This window comes from Anomaloglossus baeobatrachus, chromosome 7 (genome assembly GCF_048569485.1).
Source record: "Anomaloglossus baeobatrachus isolate aAnoBae1 chromosome 7, aAnoBae1.hap1, whole genome shotgun sequence".
Taxonomy (NCBI): domain Eukaryota; kingdom Metazoa; phylum Chordata; class Amphibia; order Anura; family Aromobatidae; genus Anomaloglossus; species Anomaloglossus baeobatrachus.
The window spans coordinates 308,594,214-308,616,455 of record NC_134359.1 but is presented as its reverse complement, the minus strand read 5'-3'; the positions used below and the strand labels follow the sequence as shown (position 1 = coordinate 308,616,455).

General features: G+C 52.3%; 1 protein-coding gene across 4 annotated transcripts in view; it reads left to right on the top strand.

Annotated features, from left to right (window-relative positions):
* The window catches only part of BICDL2 (BICD family like cargo adaptor 2), an 86,637-nt gene that overhangs the window by 14,193 nt on the left and 50,202 nt on the right, over positions 1-22,242 (top strand). For 3 of the 4 annotated variants that reach the window (XM_075318667.1, XM_075318669.1, XM_075318665.1), the window contains exons 2-3: positions 14,225-14,528; positions 16,042-16,257. In XM_075318667.1, coding sequence (XP_075174782.1) covers positions 14,238-14,528; positions 16,042-16,257 — 507 coding nt within the window. In that variant the 5' untranslated portion in view covers positions 14,225-14,237. Of the gene's footprint in view, positions 1-13,058; positions 13,121-14,224; positions 14,529-16,041; positions 16,258-22,242 lie in introns of those variants that run through there. The other variant, XM_075318666.1, reaches the window with a different exon arrangement.

Genomic DNA, 22,242 nt, shown 5'->3' with positions numbered 1-22,242 from the left:
GCATCACGGGGGATATCCTGTATGTGGCGGCATCACGGGGGATATCCTGTATATGGCGGCATCACGGGTGATATCCTGTATATGGCGGCATCACGGGGGATATCCTGTATATGGCGGCATCACGGGGGATATCCTGTATAAGGCGGCATCACGGGGGATATCCTGTATATGGCGGCATCACGGGGGATATCCTGTATATGGCGGCATCACGGGGGATATCCTGTATATGGCGGCATCACAGGGGATATCCTGTATATGGCGGCATCACGGGGGATATCCTGTATATGGCGGCATCACGGGGGATATCCTTTATAAGGCGGCATCATGAGGGATATCCTGTATATAGAGGCATCACGGGCGATATCCTGTATATGGCGGCATCACGAGGGATATCCTGTATATGGCGGCATCACGAGGGATATCCTGTATAAGGCGGCATCACGGGGGATATCCTGTATATGGAGGCATCACGGGGGATATCCTGTATATGACGGCATCACGAGGGATATCCTGTATAAGGCGGCATCACGGGGGATATCCTGTATATGGCGGCATCACGGGGGATACCCTTTATAAGGCGGCATCACGGGGGATACCCTGTATATGGCGGCATCACGAGGGATACCCTGTATAAGGCGGCATCACGAGGGATATACTGTATATGGCGGCATCACGGGGGATTTCCTGTATATGGCAGCATCACGAGGGATACCCTGTATAAGGCGGCATCACGGGGGATATCCTGTATAAGGCGGCATCACGAGGGATATCCTGTATATGGCGGCATCACGAGGGATACCCTGTATATGGCGGCATCACGAGGGATATCCTGTATAATGCGGCATCACGGGGGATATCTTGTATAAGTCGGCATCACGGGTGATATCCTGTATAAGGCGTCATCACGGGGGATATCCTGTATAAGTCGGCATCACGAGGGATGCCCTGTATAAGGCGGCATCACGGGGGATATCCTGTATATGGCGGCATCACGAGGAATATCCTGTATATGGAGGCATCACGGGGGATATCCTGTATATGGCGGCATCACAGGGGATATCCTGTGTATGGCGGCATCACGGGGGATATCCTGTATATGGCGGCATCACGGGGGATACCCTGTATAAGGCGGCATCACGGGGGATATCCTCTATATGGCGGCATCACGGGGGATATTCTGTATATGGCGGCATCACGGGGGATACCCTGTATAAGGCGGCATCACGGGTGATATCCTGTATATGGCGGCATCACGGGGGATATCCTGTATATGGCTGCATCACGGGAGATATCCTGTATATGGCGGCATCACGGGTGATATCCTGTATATGGCGGCATCACGGGGGATACCCTGTATAAGGCGACATCACGAGGGATACCCTGTATAAGGCGACATCACGGGGGATACCCTGTATAAGGCGGCATCACGGGCGATATCCTGTATATGGCGGCATCACGATGGATACCCTGTATAAGGCGGCATCACGGGGGATATCCTGTATAAGGCGGCATCACGGGGGTTATCCTGTTCAAGGTGGCATCACGAGGGATATCCTGTATAAGGCGGCATCACGGGGGATATCCTGTATAAGGCGGCATCACGGGGGATACCCTGTATAAGGCGGCATCACGGGGGATATCCTGCATATGGCGGCATCATGGGGGATACCCTGTATAAGGCGGCATCACGAGGGATATCCTGTATATAGCGGCATCACGGGGAATATCCTGTATAAGGCGGCATCACGGGGGATATCCTCTATATGGCGGCATCACGGGGGATACCCTGTATAGGGCGGCATCACGGGGGATACCCTGTATAAGGCGGCATCACGAGGGATATCCTGTATAAGTCGGCATCACGGGTGATATCCTGTATAAGGCGGCATCACGTGGGATATCCTGTATAAGGCGGCATCACGAGGGATATCCTGTATATGGCGGCATCACGAGGGATATCCTGTATATGGCGGCATCACGAGGGATACCCTGTATAAGGCGGCATCACGGGGGATATCCTGTATATGGCGGCATCACGAGGGATATCCTGTATGTGGCGGTATCACGGGGGATATCCTGTATAAGGCGGCATCACGAGGGATATCCTGTATATGGCGGCATCACGGGGGATACCCTGTATAAGGCGGCATCACGGGGGATATCCTGTATATGGCGGCATCACAGGGGATATCCTGTATATGGCGGCATCACGGGGGATATCCTGTATATGGCGGCATCACGGGGGATATCCTGTATATGGCGGCATCACAGGCGATATCCTGTATATGGCGGCATCACGGGTGATATCCTGTATATGGCGGCATCACGGGGGATATCCTGTATATGGCGGCATCACGGGGGATATCCTGTATAAGGCGGCATCACGGGGGATATCCTGTATATGGCGGCATCACGGGGGATATCCTGTATATGGCGGCATCACGGGGGATATCCTGTATATGGCGGCATCACAGGGGTTACCCTGTATAAGGCGGCATCACGAGGGGTATCCTGTATATGGCGGCATCACGGGGGATATCCTGTATATGGCGGCATCACGGGGGATATCCTATATATGGCGGCATCACGGGGGATACCCTGTATAAGTCGGCATCACGGGGGATATCCTGTATATGGCGGCATCACGGGGGATATTCTGTATATGGCGGCATCACGGGGGATATCCTGTATATGGCTGCATCACGGGAGATATCCTGTATATGGCGGCATCACGGGTGATATCCTGTATATGGCGGCATCACGGGGGATATCCTCTATATGGCGGCATCATGGGGGGTATCCTGTATATAGAGGCATCACAGGGGATATCCTGTATATGGAGGCATCACGGGGGATATCCTGTATATAGAGGCATCACGGGGGATATCCTGTATATGGAGGCATCACGGGGGATATCCTGTATATGGAGGCATCATGGGGGATATCCTGTATATGGCGGCATCACGGGGGATACCCTGTATAAGGCGGCATCACGAGGGATATCCTGTATATGGCGGCATCACGGGGGATACCCTGTATAAGGCGGCATCACTGGAGATATCCTGTATAAGGCGGCATCACGGGGGATATCCTATATATGGCAGCATCACGGGGGATACCCTGTATAAGGTGGCATCACGGGGGATATCCTGTATATGGCGGCATCACGGGTGATATCCTGTATATGGCGGCATCACGGGGGATATCCTATATATGGCGGCATCACGGGGGATACCCTGTATAAGGTGGCATCACGGGTGATATCCTGTATATGGCGGCATCACGGGGGATATTCTGTATATGGCGGCATCACGGGTGATATCCTGTATATGGCGGCTTCACGGGGGATATCCTGTATATGGCGGCATCACGGGTAATATCCTGTATATGGGGGCATCACGGGTGATATCCTGTATATGGCAGCATCATGGGGGATATCCTGTATAAGGCGGCATCACGGGGGATATCCTGTATAAGGCGGTATCACGGGGGATATCCTGTATATGGCGGCATCACGGGGGATATCCTGTATATGGCGGCATCACGGGGGATATCCTGTATATGGCGGCATCACGGGGGATAACCTGTATATATCACTAACCACTCGTTCTGCCCTATACAGTCTAAACCCTTTGTTTCCCTCCACTCTCCATACAGACACATCTGCAGGTTTTTCCTTCTGCTCTCTATATAGACACATCTGCAGGTTTTTCCCTCCGCGCTCTATACAGACCCATCTGCAGGTTTTTCCCTCCACTCTTTATACAGACACGTCTGCAGGTTTTTCCCCTCCGCTCTCTATACAGACACATCTGCAGGTTTTTCCCTCCACTCTCTATACAGACACATCTGCAGGTTTTTCCCTCCGCTCTCTATACAGACACATCTGCAGGTTTTTACCTACGCTCTCTATACAGATACATCTGCATGTTTTCCCCTCTGCTCTCTATACAGACACATCTGCAGGTTTTTTCCCACTCTCTATATACACATCTGCATGATTTTCCTCCGCTCTCTATACAGACACATCTGCAGGTTTTTCCTCCGCTCTCTATACAGACACATCTGCAGGTTTTTCCCTCTGCTCTCTATATAGACACATCTGCAGATTTTTCCCTCCACTCTCTATACAGACACATCTGCAGGCGTTTCCTCCGCTCTCTATACAGACACATCTGCAGGTTTTTCTTTCTGCTCTCTATATAGACACATCTGCAGGTTTTTGCCTCCACTCTCTATACAGACACATCTGCAGGTGTTTCTTCCGCTCTCTATACAGACACATCTGCAGGTTTTTCTTTCTGCTCTCTATATAGACACATCTGCAGGTTTTTCCCTCTACTCTCTATACAGACACATCTGCAGGTGTTTTTCTCCACTCTCTATACAGACACATCTGCAGGTTTTTCCCTCCCCTCTCTATACAGACACATCTGCAGGTTTTTGCCTCTGCTCTCTATACAGACACATCTGCAGGTTTTTCCTGACAGATCTGGTGTAGCTGAGCCATGTTTGGAGGTCGCCGCTCGCTCCGGCCTTTTCATCTTTGCCCATAAATTTTCCATAGGACTGAGATCAGGGATTTGTGATGGCCACTCCAAAACATTGACCTTGTTCTCCTTTAGCCCCTGTGTGACCAGTTTGGCAGTAGCTTCGGGTCATTGTCCATTTGGAAGACCCGTTTCCACCCAAGCTGTAAGTTCCTGGCTGATGTCTTGAGATGTTCTTCAGTATTGCACATAATCTTCTCTCCTCATGACGCCATCTATTTTGTGAAGTCACCAGTCCCTGCTGCAGGAAAAACCCCACACCATGCTGCTGCCCCCGGGTGTCACAGGTGGTGGGATGGTGTTCTCCAGCTTCAAAGCTTCTCCCTTTCTCCTGCAAACGTAACGATGGTCATTATGGCCAAACAGTGCAATGTTAGTTTCCTCAGACCCCAGGACGTCTCCACATATTAAGCTCTTTGTTCCTGTTGCATTTACAGACATTAATCTGGCTTTTTCTGTGTCTTTTGGAGTAATGGCTTCTTCCTGGCAGAGTGGTCTTACAGCCCATGTTGATACAGGACTCATTTCACTGAGTGACACAATCTTACCAGCTTCCGCCAGCATCTTCACAAGGTCTTCTGCTTTTGTTCTTGGGTTGATCTGCACATGTCTGACCAAAGCACGTTCATCTCTGGGGCACAGAACCCGTCTCCTTCCTGAGCGGTATGATGGCTGGACATTCCCATCTTGTGTGTACTTGCGAATAATTGTTTGTACAGATGAAAGAGGCACCTTCAGGAATCTGGAAATTGTGCCCAAGGATGAACCAGACGTGTAAAAGTCACAATTCCCTTTCTGAGATTTTGGCTGATTTCTTTTGACTTTCCCATGATGCTTCACAAAGAAGCGGTGTGTTTCAGGTGTGCAGATGTGTCTGTATAGAGAGAGGAGGGAAAAACCTGCAGATGTGTCTGTATAGAGAGAGGAAGGGAAAACCTGCAGATGTGTCTGTATAGAGAGTGGAGGGAAAAACCTGCAGATGTGTCTGTATAGAGAGAGGAAGGGAAAACCTGCAGATGTGTCTGTATAGAGAGCGGAGGGAAAAACCTGCAGATGTTTCTGTATAGAGAGCGGAAGGAAAAACCTGCAGATGTGTCTGTATAGAGAGCGGAGGGAAAAACCTGCAGATGTGTCTATATAGAGATCAGAGGGGAAAACCTGCAGATGTGTCTGTATAGAGCGGAGGGATAAACCTGCAGATGGGTCTGTATAGCGAGCGGAGGGAACAACCTCAAGATGTGTCTGTATAGAGAGAGGAGGGAAAGACTTGCAGATGTGTCTGTATAGAGACGGAGGGAAAAACCTGCAGATGTGTCTGTATAGAGAGCAGAGGGAAAAACCTGCAGATGTGTCTGCATAGAGAGCGGAGGGAAAAACCTGCAGATGTGTCTATATAGAGAGCGGAGGAAAAACCTGCAGATGTGTCTGTATAGAGAGCGGAGGGAAAACCTGCAGATGTGTCTGTATAGAGAGCGGAGGGAAATACCTGCAGATGTGTCTGTATAGAGAGTGGAGGGAAAACCTGCAGATGTGTCTATATAGAGAACGGAGGGAAACTTCTCGTTTCACCTGTGTATAGTACCGTGCTAGCCACTGAGCCATCCTGCTGCTCTATATATAGTTTAGTGCTGACCATTGAGCCCCCCTCCTTCCCTATATACAGTTCCGTGTTAACCACTGAGCCATCGTGCTGCCCTATATAGTCCAGTACTAACCACTGAGCCCTTGTGCTGCCCTATATATGGTGCAGTGCTGACCACTGAGCCACCATGCTGCCGCATATATAGTACAGTGCTAACCACTGAGTCACCACGCTGCCCTATGTATAGTAAAGTGCTAACCACTGAGCCACCATGCTGCCCTATATATAGTACACTGCTAACCACTGAGCCCTCGTGCTGCCCAATATATAGTACAGTGCTAACCACTGAGCTACTGTTCTGCCCTATATATAGTACAGTACTAACCACTGAGCCACTGTGCTACCCTATATATAGTACAGTACTAACCACTGAGCCACCATATTGCCTTATATATAATACAGTAATAACCACTGAGCCCTCATGCTGCCCTACATGTAGTAGTGTGCTAACCACTGAGTCTGTATGCCTTTTGTATTTTTCGGGTGGGGATTTGATCCTTTTTCGGGGGTCAGTGATATGTGGGTGGCGGCGTGTCCTGGGCGCAGGGTGACGTGGTTTCGGGCTGGATCCGATGTTTTGCTTGCGTTGTGTAAGCCGCTGAGTTTCGTCACACCCGCTCTGCTGGTCGGACTTGTCCTGGGCCATTCACACCCTTAGAGATGTGTCATACACCGATCCCAACCTGTGTACCACGGAGACAGGTGCTGCCCAGGTGACAGCGCCGGCAGGGGACGGGGGAGGGTGCTGTCAGTCCGCAGCACGACACCCGTAGGGCGACATTCCTGACATACAATATTACAATCGCGCTGCATCCAGGAAAGTCTGAAAACCTTCTGCATGGAATGTGATAGAAATATGAAAAGTCTGACACAATGGAGGGAAAGCGGCAGCCGCGAGAGAAGGACGAGGGTTCAGTGACCTCTGGTCTTGGCCCCTCGTCCAAGGCTCCCTGTGCTGCGTCCAGTCTGCTGGCTCCTGGGCTACCTCTACTGGATACTGGGCTACCTGTCCTGAGCCACTTGTGCTGGGTCTGATCTGCTGTGTGCCGGGTCTGATCTGCTGTGTGCCGGGTCCTGGTCTTCCACATGCTGGTTCCTGGCCATCCCTGTGTCGCACCCTTGGCTTCCCTGTGCGAGTCCTTCTCTTCCTCGAGCCGCGCTCTGGTCTTCCCCTTGCCGCGCCCTGCACTACCTTGTGTGAGTCCTGGCCTTCTCTGTGCCGTGTCCTTCTCTATCTCCTCAAGCTGCACTCTGGCCTTCTCTGTGTCGGGTCCTGAACTTCACCTTGCTGGGCTATGGGCTTCCCTGTGCGGGTCCTGATCCTCCTTATTCCAGCCCTGGGCTTCCTTATGCAGGTCCTGGCCTTCCCTGTGCTGTGCCCTTGGCTTCTCCGGGCTGGGTCCGGGCCTTTTCCGTGCCGTGTCCTGGCCTTCTCCGTGTTGGATCCTAGCCTTCTCCGTGCCGGGTCCTGGCCTTCCCTGTGCCGGGTCCTAGTCTTCTCCTTGCCAGGCGCTAGCCTTCTCCATGCCGGGTCCTGGTCTTCTCCGTTCTGGGTCCTTGCCTTCTCCGTGGCGGGTCCTTGCCTTCTCCGTGGCGGGTCCTTGCCTTCCCCGTGCCGGGTCCTGGCCTTCTCTGTTGCGAGTGCTGGCCTTCTCTGTGCTGGGTCCTGGCCTTCTCCGTGCCGGGTCCTAGGCCTTCTCTTTGCCGGGTTCTGGCCTTCTCCATGCCAGATGCTAGGCTTCCCCGTGCGGGTCCTGGCCATTCTAGAGCCAGGCCCTGGCCTTCTCCTTGCCGGGTCCTAGCCTTCTCCATGCCGGGTCCTTGCCTTCTCTGTTATGGGTCCTGGCCTTCTCTGTGCTGGGTCCTGACTTTCTCCGTGTCAGGTCCTAGGCTTTCCCATGCTGGACGCTGGCCTTCTCCGTGCCAGGCGCTGGGCTTCTCCGTGCCGGCTCATGGCCTTCTCCGTGCTGGCTCTTGGCCTTCTCCGTGCTGGATCCTGGCCTTCTCCGTGCCGGGTCCTTGGCTTCCCTATGCCGGGTCCTGGGCTTCCCTGTGCTGGGTCCTGGGCTTCCCTGTGCCGGGTCCTGGGCTTCCCTGTGCGGGTCCTGATCTTCCCTATTCCACCCCTGGGCTTCCTTATGCAGGTCCTTGTCTTGCTAAATCCTACTAAAAAGGGGGCTGTAAGCCCGTACTTACGAAGTGCTCACTGATATCCTAATCAGGCACGAATACTAAGATTCTTTATAGCAAGATACTATTTATTTTAATAGCACATGAATAGTCAATGGTACATATGCATTAGAACTATAGTCATAGAATCTTATACAATAACAGAAATATGCATCAACATTACCGATATATTGCAGCAATCCTTTTCTCATCGGAGGGACTCGATTACTGTGAGAAGGAAAAACAACCCGGCCTCTTGCATCACAGGAACAGTGCGTATGTACACTTGAATGTCCTGGAAGGTTTTCCTAATCTCATTAAAAGAGTCCGATCCTTTTATAAGAAACTTTGTACATTGTGTTTTCTGAATGGTTAATTGGTGACCAGCATGTGACAGCTGAGTCATGTTCATGTAACTTGACCACAAGCTGTTGTGGGCACCAGCAGCTTCCTGCACATTTCCTGCACATTTAGCCAGTTGACAACTGGTCGACCACAGTTTCCTGGAGATATTGCAAGGAGACGTGAATTTTACAGGCCAAATAACCACGAATTTCCTGACTGTGGAACTGTAAACGTTACTTCCTCATTATCGTGGTTTTGCTTAAGATCTGTTTGACACGTATTCTTCATCATGGTAAAATTGGTTATCCAGAGGACATCTCTCTTTGATACTGATGGATCAAATAATATCTGGGATCACTATATCTTTTGATTATGATCCCTATCTACATCCCACTCCTTCTTCAGTCATATCACATTAGTATCACAGTCCTGGCCTTCCCAGTGCTGTGCCCTGGCCTTCTCCGGGCTGGGTTCTGGCCTTTTCCGTGCCGTGTCCTGGCCTTCTCCGTGTTGGGTCCTAGCCTTCTCCGTGCCGGGTCCTTGCCTTCTCCGTGCCGGGTCCTTGCCTTCTCCGTGCCAGGTCCTAGCCTTCTCCGTGCCGGGTCCTTGCCTTCTCCGTGCCGGGTCCTTGCCTTCTCCGTGCCGGGTCCTTGACTTCTCCGTGCCGGGTCCTTGCCTTCTCCGTGCCGGGTCCTTGCCTTCTCCGTGCCTCAGGTGAAAGACAACATTGTTGTTGAAACGCGTTGTGACTATAAGCGACTATTAATAAAAGGATTGTTTTTTAAAATTTCTAAAAAAAATTCCCTGGTTTCCTTTAATGAGTAATAGCGCTCCATTAGACCGGCGTCTTGGTTTTTTTTGTACTTTCCCGGGTTATGGCCTTCTCCATGCAAGGTCTAAGGCTTCCCCGTGCCAGGTCCTGGCCATTCCAGTGCCAGGCCCTGGCCTTCTCTGTGCTGCGTCCTGGCCTTCTCCATGCCGGGTCCTGGCCTTCTCCGTGCTGGGTCCTTGCCTGCTCCTTGCCTTCTCTGTTGTGGGTCCTGGCCTTCTCTGTGCTGCGTCCTGGTCTTCTCCGTGTCAGGTTCTGGCCTTCTCCATGCCGGGTCCTAGGCTTCCCCGTGTCAGGTTCTGGCCATTCCAGAGCCAGGCTCTGGCCTTCTCCGTACTAAGTCCTTGCCTTCTTCGTGCCGGGTCCTGGCCTTCTCCGTGCCAGGTTCTAGCCTTCTCCGTGCCGGATCCTGGCCTTCTCCGTGCTGGGTCCTGGTCTTCTCCATTCCGGGTCCTTGCCTTCTCCGTGGCGGGTCCTTGCCTTCCCTGTGCCGGGTCCTGGCCTTCTCTGTTGCAAGTCCTGGCCTTCTCTGTGCTGGGTCCTGGCCTTCTCCGTGCCGGGTCCTAGGCCTTCTCTTTGCCGGGTTCTGGCCTTCTCCATGCCAGATGCTAGGCTTCCCCGTGCCGGGTCCTGGCCATTCTAGAGCCAGGCCCTGGCCTTTTCCGTGCCGGGTCCTGGCCTTCTCCATGCCGAGTCCTGGCCTTCTCTGTGCCGGGTCCTTGCCTTCTCTGTTATGAGTCCTGGCCTTCTCTGCTGGGTCCTGACTTTCTCTGTGTCGGGTCCTAGGCTTTCCCATGCTGGACGCTGGCCTTCTCCATGCCAGGCGCTGGCCTTCTCCGTGCCGGCTCATGGCCTTCTCCGTGCTGGCTCATGGCCTTCTCCGTGCTGGCTCCTGGCCTTCTCCGTGCCGGATCCTGGGCTTCCCTGTTCCGGGTCCTGGGCTTTCCTGTGCCGGGTCCTGGGCTTCCCTGTGCCGGGTCCTGGGCTTCCCTGTGCCGGGTCCTGATCTTCCCTATTCCAGCCCTGGGCTTCCTTATGCAGGTCCTGCCCTTCCCTGTGCTGTGCCCTGGCTTTCTCCGGGCTGGGTCCTGGCCTTTTCCGTGCCGTGTCCTCGCCTTCTCCGTGTTGGGTCCTAGCCTTCGTGCTGGGTTCTGGCCTTCCCTGTGCCGGGTTCTTGCCTTCTCCGTGCCGGGTCCTTGCCTTCTCCGTGCCGGGTCCTTGCCTTCTCCGTGCCGGGTCCTTGCCTTCTCCGTGCCTCAGGTGAAAGACAACATTGTTGTTGAAACGCGTTGTGACTATAAGGGACTATTAATAAAAGGATTGTTTTTTAAAATTTCTAAAAAAACATTTCCTGGTTTCCTTTAATGAGTAATAGCGCTCCATTAGACCGGTGTCTTGGTTTTTTTTGTACTTTGCCGGGTTCTGGCCTTCTCCATGCAAGGTCTAAGGCTTCCCCGTGCCAGGTCCTGGCCATTCCAGAGCCAGGCCCCGGCCTTCTCTGTGCTGGGTCCTGGCCTTCTCCATGCCTGTCCTGGCCTTCTCCGTGCTGGGTCCTTGCCTGCTCCTTGCCTTCTCTGTTGTGGGTCCTGGCCTTCTCTGTGCTGGGTCCTGGCCTTCTCCGTGTCGGGTCCTAGGCTTTCCCATGCTCAGCGCTGGCCTTCTCCGTGCCGGGCGCTGGCCTTCTCCGTGCCGGCTCATGGCCTTCTCTGTGCCGGCTCATGGCCTTCTCCGTGCCGGGTCCTGGCCTTCTCCGTGCTGGGTCCTTGCCTGCTCCTTGCCTTCTCTGTTGTGGGTCCTGGCCTTCTCTGTGCTGGGTCCTGGCCTTCTCCGTGTCGGGTCCTAGGCTTTCCCATGCTCAGCGCTGGCCTTCTCCGTGCCGGCTCATGGCCTTCTCTGTGCCGGCTCATGGCCTTCTCCGTGCCGGGTCCTTGCCTTTTCCGTGCTGGGTCCTTGCCTTCTCCATGCCGGGTCCTTGCCTTCTCCGTGCTGAGTCCTTGCTTTCTCCATGCTGGGTCCTTGCCCTCTCCGTGCCGGGTTCTGGCAGCTCTTTGCCGGGTTCTGGCCTTCTCCGTGCCAGGTCCTAAGCTTCCCTGTGTCAGGTCCTGGCCATTCCAGAGCCAGGCCCTGGCCTTCTCCGTGCCAGGTCCTTGCCTTCTTCGTGCCGGGTCCTGTCCATCTCTGTTGCGGATCCTGGCCTTCTCCGTGCCGGGTCCTGGCCTTCTCCGTGCCGGGTCCTTCTCCGTGCCGGGTCCTTGCCTTCTCCGTGCCGGGTCCTTGCCTTCTCCGTGCCGGGTCCTTGACTTCTCCGTGCCGGGTCCTTGACTTCTCCGTGCCGGGTCCTGTCCTTCTCAGTTGCAGATCCTGGCCTTCTCCGTGCTGGGTCCTTGCCTTCTCCGTGCCGGGTCCTAGGCCTTCTCCGTGCCGGGTTCTGGCCTTCTCCGTGCCGGGTTCTAGCCTTCTCCGTGCCAGGCGCTAGCCTTCTCCGTGCCCGGTCCCGGCCATCCCTGTGCCGGATCCTGGGCTTCTCCGTGCCGGGTCCTTGCCTTCTCCGTGCCAGGTCCTTGCCTTCTCTGTTGTGGGTCCTGGCCTTCTCTGTGTCGGGTCCTAGGCTTTCCCATGCTGGGCGCTGGCCTTCTCCGTGCCGGGTCCTGGGCTTCTCCGTGCCGGGTCCTTGCCTTCTCTGTGCCGAGCGCTGGCCTTCTCCGTGCCGGGCGCTGGCCTTCTCTGTGCCGGGCGCTGGCCTTCTCCGTGCCGGGCGCTGGCCTTCTCCGTGCCGGGCGCTGGCCTTCTCCGTGGCGGGCGCTGGCCTTCTCCGTGGCGGGCGCTGGCCTTCTCCGTGGCGGGTGCTGTCCTTCTCCGTGGCGGGCGCTGGCCTTCTCGTGCCAGCTCATGGCCTTCTCCGTGCCGGCTCATGGCCTTCTCCGTGCCGGCTCATGCCCTTCTCCGTGCCGGCTCATTGCCTTCTCCGTGCTGGATCCTGGCCTTCTCCGTGCTGGATCCTGGCCTTCTCTGTGCTGGCTCATTGCCTTCTCCGTGCTGGATCCTGGCCGTCTCCGTGCCTGGTCCTGAGCTTCCCTGTGCTGGGTCCTGGCCTTGCCCGCTCCTGGTCCTGGGCTTCCCTGTGCTGGATCCTAGCATTCTCTGCGCCTGGTCCTGGGCTTCCCTGTGCTGGGTCCTGGCCTTCTCCGCGCCTGGTCCTGGGCTTCCCTATGCTGGGTCCTGGCCTTCTCCGTGCCTGGGCTTCACTGCGCTCCTCCGATCTTGCTCACACTGCGCCAGACGTGTGGTTTCCAGAACTGTGCTAGGAATTTCTCAGTAGCATCGGGGCTGATTTCCATGTGTCACACAGTCGCACTCCACCTGCGCGGTCGCTGATACCTGCAGTATTTCCAGTCGGGTTTGTTTGAGTCACTTTCTGTCCTGAGAATCTGCACTTTCATCATTGGTGAATTTCCAAGTGTTGAGGGTTTAATTAGCGGCTTCATCAGGTGCCGACTGCACGTTCTGCCCACTAATTACCATAAGACGTCCTTCATCATGTCAGTCACTACATGTCCTCGCACAGGGAAGGTGGACGAACCGCGGGTAAGCACTCACCTACCCCCTCTACGATAGGGCACTGACAGCCAGAGACAAATGAAGACACGCTGAGACAGAGGCTGAGACAGAGGCTGAGACAGAGGCTGAGACAGAGGCTGAGGCTGAGACGGAGGCTGAGACCGTCTACACTAGAGAGACACAGGCAGAAGCCAAAGGAAAAAAAAGACACTTTGGCCTCTCTGAGTGGGGTCCATAGCTTCAAGGTAGTGGTGGTGGTGAGTCCACGGCACCTTAATGGGATTTCTGCACACTTTGGCCGCTCTGTGCAGGGCCTACGGTTCCATGGTGGTGGAGGGAAGTCCACGGCTCCTCAATTAGAGGTCATGCACACTTTGGCCACTCTATGCAGGATCTACGGCTCCATAGTGGTGGTGAAGAGGGTCCATAGCTTCTTATTAATAGATCCAGAAATGTGACCACTCTGTGCAGGATCTACGGCTCCATGGTGGTGGTAGGAAGTCCACGGCTCCTTGTTGAGAGGTTCGGGCACTTTGCCTGCTCACTGCAGGATCTACGGCTCCATGATGGTGATGGTGGGGGTGAGCAGGATTTCCATGGCTCCTTGTTGGGAGATTCGGACGCTTTGCCTGCTCTGCAATATCTGTGGTTCCATGGTGGTGCTGTGTGGTCCATGGCTCCTTGTTGGGAAGTCCGGGCAATTTGGCCACTCTGTGCAGGATCTACGGATCCACGGTGGTGGTAGGAGGTCCACTGCTCCTTGTTGGGAGGTTCGTACACTTTGCCTGCTCTGCAGGATCTGTGGTTCCATGGTGGTGCTGTGTGGTCTATGGCTCCATATTGGGAGGTCCGGACAATTTGGCCACTCTCTGCAGGATCTACGGCTCCACGGTGGTGGTAGGAGGTCCACTGCTCCTTGTTGGGAGGTTCAGACACTGCCTGCTCTCCAGGATCTGTGGTTCCATGGTGGTGCTGTGGGGTCTATGACTCCATTTTGGGAGGGCCGGACAATTTGGCCACTCTGTGCAGCATCTACGGCTCCATGGTGGTGGAAAGGGAGTCTATAGCTCCTTATTGGGAGGGCCGGACACTTCAGTAGCACTAACCTCTCTCCATTGTATTTGATTCCAGCTTCAATCATCTGATGACCTCAGGAGACGCGGAGAGTCGAGAGGGCAACCTCCACAGCTGGGATGGTGGCATGGCGTCTCCCACCATGGAGGAACATTTCTACCCCTTCTTGATAGAAAGGCGCCCGTCTTACCTGGAGGAGGATGATGAGGAGTGCAGGGAGGAGGACCTCAGCTTGGCTTTGGAGAGGAAAGACAAGGACCTGCTCCTGGCAGCAGAACTGGGCAAAGCCCTTCTGGAGAGGAATGACCACCTGGAGAAGAAGCGAGAACGACTGGAGGAGGAGCTGCGCGAAACCCGAGAGGTGAGGCCACGTGTGCTTGTGCATCATATACTATACTGTAATCACCTCCAGAGCTGCACTCACTATTCTGCTGTTATATTGTCTTATCCTCCAGTCACCTCCAGAGCTGCAGTCACAAGTCTGCTGTTACATTGTATCTTATCCTCCAGTCACCTCCAGAGCTGCAGTCACTATTCTGCTGTTACATCATGTCTTATCCTCCAGTCACTTCCAGAGCTGCACTCACTATTCTGCTGTTACATCATGTCTTATCCTCCAGTCACCTCCAGAGCTGCAGTCACTATTCTGCTGTTACATTGTATCTTATCCTCCAGTCACCTCCAGAGCTGCACTCACTATTCAGCTGTTACATCATGTCTTATCCTCCAGTCACCTCCAGAGCTGCACTCACTATTCTGCTGTTACATCATGTCTTATCCTCCAGTCACCTCCAGAGCTGCACTCACTATTCTGCTGTTACATCATGTCTTATCCTCCAGTCACCTCCAGAGCTGCAGTCACTATTCTGCTGTTACATTGTATCTTATCCTCCAGTCACCTCCAGAGCTGCACTCACTATTCAGCTGTTACATCATGTCTTATCCTCCAGTCACCTCCAGAGCTGCACTCACTATTCTGCTGTTACATTGTATCTTATCCTCCAGTCACCTCCAGAGCTGCACTCACTATTCTGCTGTTACATCATGTCTTATCCTCCAGTCACCTCCAGAGCTGCAGTCACTATTCTGCTGTTACATTGTATCTTATCCTCCAGTCACCTCCAGAGCTGCACTCACTATTCAGCTGTTACATCATGTCTTATCCTCCAGTCACCTCCAGAGCTGCACTCACTATTCTGCTGTTACATTGTATCTTATCCTCCAGTCACCTCCAGAGCTGCAGTCACTATTCTGCTGTTACATGATGACTTATCCTCCAGTCACCTCCAGAGCTGCAGTCACTATTCTGCTGTTACATCATGTCTTATCCTCCAGTCACCTCCAGAGCTGCACTCACTATTCTGCTGTTACATTGTATCTTATCCTCCAGTCACCTCCAGAGCTGCAGTCACTATTCTGCTGTTACATGATGACTTATCCTCCAGTCACCTCCAGAGCTGCACTCACTATTCTGCTGTTACATCATGTCTTATCCTCCAGTAACCTCCAGAGCTGCACTCACTATTCTGCTGTTACATCATGTCTTATCCTCCAGTCACCTCCAGAGCTGCACTCACTATTCTGCTGTTACATGATGACTTATCCTCCAGTCACCTCCAGAGCTGCAGTCACTATTCTGCTGTTACATTGTATCTTATCCTCCAGTCACCTCCAGAGCTGCAGTCACTATTCTGCTGTTACATGATGACTTATCCTCCAGTCACCTCCAGAGCTGCACTCACTATTCTGCTGTTACATTGTATCTTATCCTCCAGTCACCTCCAGAGCTGCAGTCACTATTCTGCTGTTACATCATGACTTATCCTCCAGTCACCTCCAGAGCTGCGGTCACTCTTCTGCTTCTCTCCATTCAGCGTCTGGAGCAGGAGAAGCACGCTTTACGGCTGAAGATGGAGACGAAGGACGGTGATTGGAAAGCGCAAATCACAGACCTGGAGAGCGACCTGAGCGAGGCGCGGCAGCAGCTCCGACAACTGCTGTCCGAGCACAAGGAGTGCGGCCGCGAGAGCGCCACCGCCGTGCAGGAGCTGTCCGAGCAGAACCAGCGCCTGATGGAGCAGCTGGCACAGGTATCACCCAGGATCGGATGCAGCAGGCGGGATCACATCTCTCAGGATCAGATGCAGCAGGCGGGATCTCACCTCCGAGACTTAGATACAACAGGCGGGATCTCACCTCCAAGACTTAGATACAACAGGCGGGATCTCACCTCCAAGACTTAGATACAGCAGGCGGGATCTCACCTCCTAGACTTAGATACAACAGGCGGGATCTCACCTCCAAGACTTAGATACAGCAGGCGGGATCTCACCTTTGAGACTTAGATACAGCAGGCGGGATCTCACCTCGGAGACTTAGATACAACAGGCGGGATCACACCTCCAAGACTTAGATACAGCAGGCGGGATCTCACCTCTGAGACTTAGATACAGCAGGCGGGATCTCACCTCCAAGGCTTAGATACAACAGGAGGGATCTCACCTCCAAGACTTAGATACAACAGGCGGGATCTCACCTCCAAGACTTAGATACAGCAGGCGGGATCTCACCTCCAAGACTTAGATACAGCAGGCGGGATCTCACCTCTGAGACTTAGATACAGCAGGCGGGATCTCACCTCCAAGACTTAGATACAGCAGGCGGGATCTCACCTCTGAGACTTAGATACAACAGGCGGGATCTCACCTCCAAGACTTAGATACAACAGGCGGGATCTCACCTCCAAGACTTAGATACAGCAGGCGGGATCTCACCTCTGAGACTTAGATACAGCAGGCGGGATCTCACCTCCTAGACTTAGATACAACAGGAGGGATATCACCTCCAAGACTTAGATACAGCAGGCGGGATCTCACCTCTGAGACTTAGATACAACAGGCGGGATCTCACCTCCAAGACTTAGATACAACAGGCGGGATCTCACCTCCAAGACTTAGATACAGCAGGCGGGATCTCACCTCTGAGACTTAGATACAGCAGGCGGGATCTCACCTCCAAGACTTAGATACAACAGGCGGGATCTCACCTCCAAGACTTAGATACAGCAGGCGGGATCTCACCTCTAAGACTTAGATACAACAGGCGGGATCTCACCTCTAAGACTTAGATACAGCAGGCGGGATCTCACCTCTAAGACTTAGATACAGCAGGCGGGATCTCACCTCTGAGACTTAGATACAACAGGCGGGATCTCACCTCCAAGACTTAGATACAACAGGCGGGATCTCACCTCCAAGACTTAGATACAGCAGGCGGGATCTCACCTCTAAGACTTAGATACAACAGGCGGGATCTCACCTCTAAGACTTAGATGCAGCAGGCGGGATCTCACCTCCAAGACTTAGATACAGCAGAAAAGACAAAGAACACGAGGCGATCCAAATAGGTCCAATTATATTTTATTAATAAAAGTGCGGACAGGTGAGGGGAGTCAAACCCGGCATACATCACTGCAGGTAACATATGCACTAATTGTGCAAAACATTACATAGCGTCAAGATCGTGAGCACATATGCACCGTCAAATAATAAAATCTGCTTGAAAAAGAGTTTATTTCTTCTATATATTTACTTTATAAATATCCCTTAATAATATACACAATTCAATTCATATCCTCTATGCACCCTATGAGTTATTGCTATGCAATCTGTGAGACTATGTCCATGAATTAAGTATATACTCCATGATTGAACCTGGAGCAATTTATGTGGTTTCCACAGTATATATAACCTTTTTTCCTTGTGTGCATATAGGGAGAATTGAATTGTGTATATTATTAAGGGATATTTATAAAGTAAATATATAGAAGAAATAAACTCTTTTTCAAGCAGATTTTATTATTTGACGGTGCATATGTGCTCACGATCTTGACGCTATGTAATGTTTTGCACAATTAGTGCATATGTTACCTGCAGTGATGTATGCCGGGTTTGACTCCCCTTACCTGTCCGCACTTTTATTAATAAAATATAATTGGACCTATTTGGATCGCCTCGTGTTCTTTGTCTTTTTTGTATTCTATTAGCGATTTGGTCTTATACTGTGGTCCTTATTCCGCATATTATACTATATTGTGGTAATTATTTAGCATCGTTATGCAGAATTTGTGTATGCCATTTTTCACTTTAGATACAGCAGGCGGGATCTCACCTCCAAGACTTAGATACAACAGGCGGGATCTCACCTCCAAGACTTAGATGCAGCAGGCGGGATCTCACCTCTGAGACTTAGATACAGCAGGCGGGATCTCACCTCCTAGACTTAGATACAACAGGCGGGATCTCACCTCCAAGACTTAGATGCAGCAGGCGGGATCTCACCTCTGAGACTTAGATACAGCAGGCGGGATCTCACCTCCGAGACTTAGATACAGCAGGAGGGATCTCACCTCTGAGACTTAGATACAGCAGGCGGGATCTCACCTCCAAGACTTAGATACAGCAGGCGGGATCTCACCTCTGAGACTTAGATACAGCAGGCGGGATCTCACCTCCTAGACTTAGATACAACAGGCGGGATCTCACCTCCTAGACTTAGATACAACAGGCGGGATCTCACCTCCTAGACTTAGATACAACAGGCGGGATCTCACCTCCAAGACTTAGATACAGCAGGCGGGATCTCACCTCTGAGACTTAGATACAACAGGCGGGATCTCACCTCCAAGACTTAGATACAGCAGGCGGGATCTCACCTCCTAGACTTAGATACAACAGGCGGGATCTCACCTCCAAGACTTAGATACAGCAGGCGGGATCTCACCTCCTAGACTTAGATACAACAGGCGGGATCTCACCTCCAAGACTTAGATGCAGCAGGCGGGATCTCACCTCTGAGACTTAGATACAGCAGGCGGGATCTCACCTCCGAGACTTAGATACAGCAGGAGGGATCTCACCTCTGAGACTTAGATACAGCAGGCGGGATCTCACCTCCAAGACTTAGATACAGCAGGCGGGATCTCACCTCTGAGACTTAGATACAGCAGGCGGGATCTCACCTCCTAGACTTAGATACAACAGGCAGGATCTCACCTCCAAGACTTAGATACAGCCGGCGGGATCTCACCTCTGAGACTTAGATACAGCAGGCGGGATCTCACCTCCTAGACTTAGATACAGCAGGCGGGATCTCACCTCCAAGACTTAGATACAGCAGGCGGGATCTCACCTCCAAGACTTAGATACAGCAGGCGGGATCTCACCTCTGAGACTTAGATACAGCAGGCGGGATCTCACCTCCAAGACTTAGATACAGCAGGCGGGATCTCACCTCTGAGACTTAGATACAGCAGGCGGGATCTCACCTCCAAGACTTAGATACAGCAGGCGGGATCTCACCTCCAAGACTTAGATACAGCAGGCGGGATCTCACCTCTGAGACTTAGATACAGCAGGCGGGATCTCACCTCCAAGACTTAGATACAGCAGGCGGGATCTCACCTCTGAGACTTAGATACAGCAGGCGGGATCTCACCTCCAAGACTTAGATACAGCAGGCGGGATCTCACCTCCAAGACTTAGATACAGCAGGCGGGATCTCACCTCTGAGACTTAGATACAGCAGGCGGGATCTCACCTCCTAGACTTAGATACAACAGGCGGGATCTCACCTCCAAGACTTAGATACAGCCGGCGGGATCTCACCTCTGAGACTTAGATACAGCAGGCGGGATCTCACCTCCAAGACTTAGATAGAACAGGCGGGATCTCACCTCCAAGACTTAGATACAGCATGAGGGATCTCACCTCTGAGACTTAGATACAGCAGGCGGGATCTCACCTCTGAGACTTAGATACAGCAGGCGGGATCTCACCTCCAAGACTTAGATACAGCAGGCGGGATCTCACCTCCAAGCCTAAGATACAACAGGCGGGATCTCACCTCTGAGACTTAGATACAGCAGGCGGGATCTCACCTCCAAGACTTAGATACAGCAGGCGGGATCTCACCTCCAAGACTTAGATACAGCAGGCGGGATCTCACCTCCAAGACTTAGATACAGCAGGAGGGATCTCACCTCTGAGACTTAGATACAACAGGCGGGATCTCACCTCCAAGACTTAGATACAGCAGGCGGGATCTCACCTCTGAGACTTAGATACAGCAGACAGAATCACACATCTGACTTTTAGATACAGAAGACAGGATAATACATGATGGGGTTAGATACAGCAGCAGATGTGTGACAGTGTTCAGGCTTAGATACGGTGGTAGATGTAGTGGTGTTCAGGCTTAGATACGGTGGTAGATGTAATGGTGTCCAGGCTTAGATACAGCAGCAGATGTGTGACAGTGTTCAGGCTTAGATACGGTGGTAGATGTAGTGGTGTTCAGGCTTAGATACGGTGGTACATGTAATGGTGTCCAGGCTTAGATACAGCAGCAGATATGTGACAGTGTGCAGGCTTAGATACGGTGGTAGATGTAGTGGTGTTCAGGCTTAGATACGGTGGTAGATGTAGTGGTGTTCAGGCTTAGATACGGTGGTAGATGTAGTAGTGTTCAGGCTTAGATACGGTGGTAGATGTAGTGGTGTTCAGGCTTAGATACGGTGGTAAATGTAATGGTGTCCAGGCTTAGATACAGCAGCAGATATGTGACAGTGTGCAGGCTTAGATACGGTGGTAGATGTAGTGGTGTTCAGGCTTAGATACGGTGGTAAATGTAATGGTGTCCAGGCTTAGATACAGCAGCAGATATGTGACAGTGTGCAGGCTTAGATACGGTGGTAGATGTAGTGGTGTTCAGGCTTAGATACGGTGGTAGATGTAGTGGTGTTCAGGCTTAGATACGGTGGTAGATGTAGTGGTGTTCAGGCTTAGATACGGTGGTAAATGTAATGGTGTCCAGGCTTAGATACAGCAGCAGATATGTGACAGTGTGCAGGCTTAGATACGGTGGTAGATGTAGTGGTGTTCAGGCTTAGATACGGTGGTAAATGTAATGGTGTCCAGGCTTAGATACAGCAGCAGATATGTGACAGTGTGCAGGCTTAGATACGGTGGTAGATGTAGTGGTGTTCAGGCTTAGATACGGTGGTAGATGTAGTGGTGTTCAGGCTTAGATACGGTGGTAGATGTAGTGGTGTTCAGGCTTAGATACGGTGGTAGATGTAGTGGTGTTCAGGCTTAGATACGGTGGTAAATGTAATGGTGTCCAGGCTTAGATACAGCAGCAGATATGTGACAGTGTGCAGGCTTAGATACGGTGGTAGATGTAGTGGTGTTCAGGCTTAGATACGGTGGTAAATGTAATGGTGTCCAGGCTTAGATACAGCAGCAGATATGTGACAGTGTGCAGGCTTAGATACGGTGGTAGATGTAGTGGTGTTCAGGCTTAGATACGGTGGTAGATGTAGTGGTGTCCAGGCTTAGATACGGTGGTAGATGTAGTGGTGTTCAGGCTTAGATACGGTGGTAGATGTAGTGGTGTCCAGGCTTAGATACGGTGGTAGATGTAGTGGTGTTCAGGCTTAGATACGGTGGTAGATGTAGTGGTGTCCAGGCTTAGATACGGTGGTAGATGTAGTGGTGTCCAGGCTGAGATACGGTGGTAGATGTAGTGGTGTTCAGGCTTAGATACGGTGGTAGATGTAGTGGTGTTCAGGCTTAGATACGGTGGTAGATGTAGTGGTGTTCAGGCTTAGATACGGTGGTAGATATAGTGGTGTCCAGGCTTAGATACGGTGGTAGATGTACTGGTGTTCAGGCTTAGATACGGTGGTAGATGTAGTAGTGTTCAGGCTTAGATACGGTGGTAGATGTAGTGGTGTTCAGGCTTAGATACGGTGGTAGATGTAATGGTGTCCAGGCTTAGATACAGCAGCAGATATGTGACAGTGTGCAGGCTTAGATACGGTGGTAGATGTAGTGGTGTTCAGGCTTAGATACGGTGGTAGATGTAGTGGAGTCCAGGCTTAGATACGGTGGTAGATGTAGTGGTGTCCAGGCTTAGATACGGTGGTAGATGTAATGGTGTCCAGGCTTAGATACGGTGGTAGATGTAGTGGTGTCCAGGCTTAGATACGGTGGTAGATGTAATGGTGTCCAGGC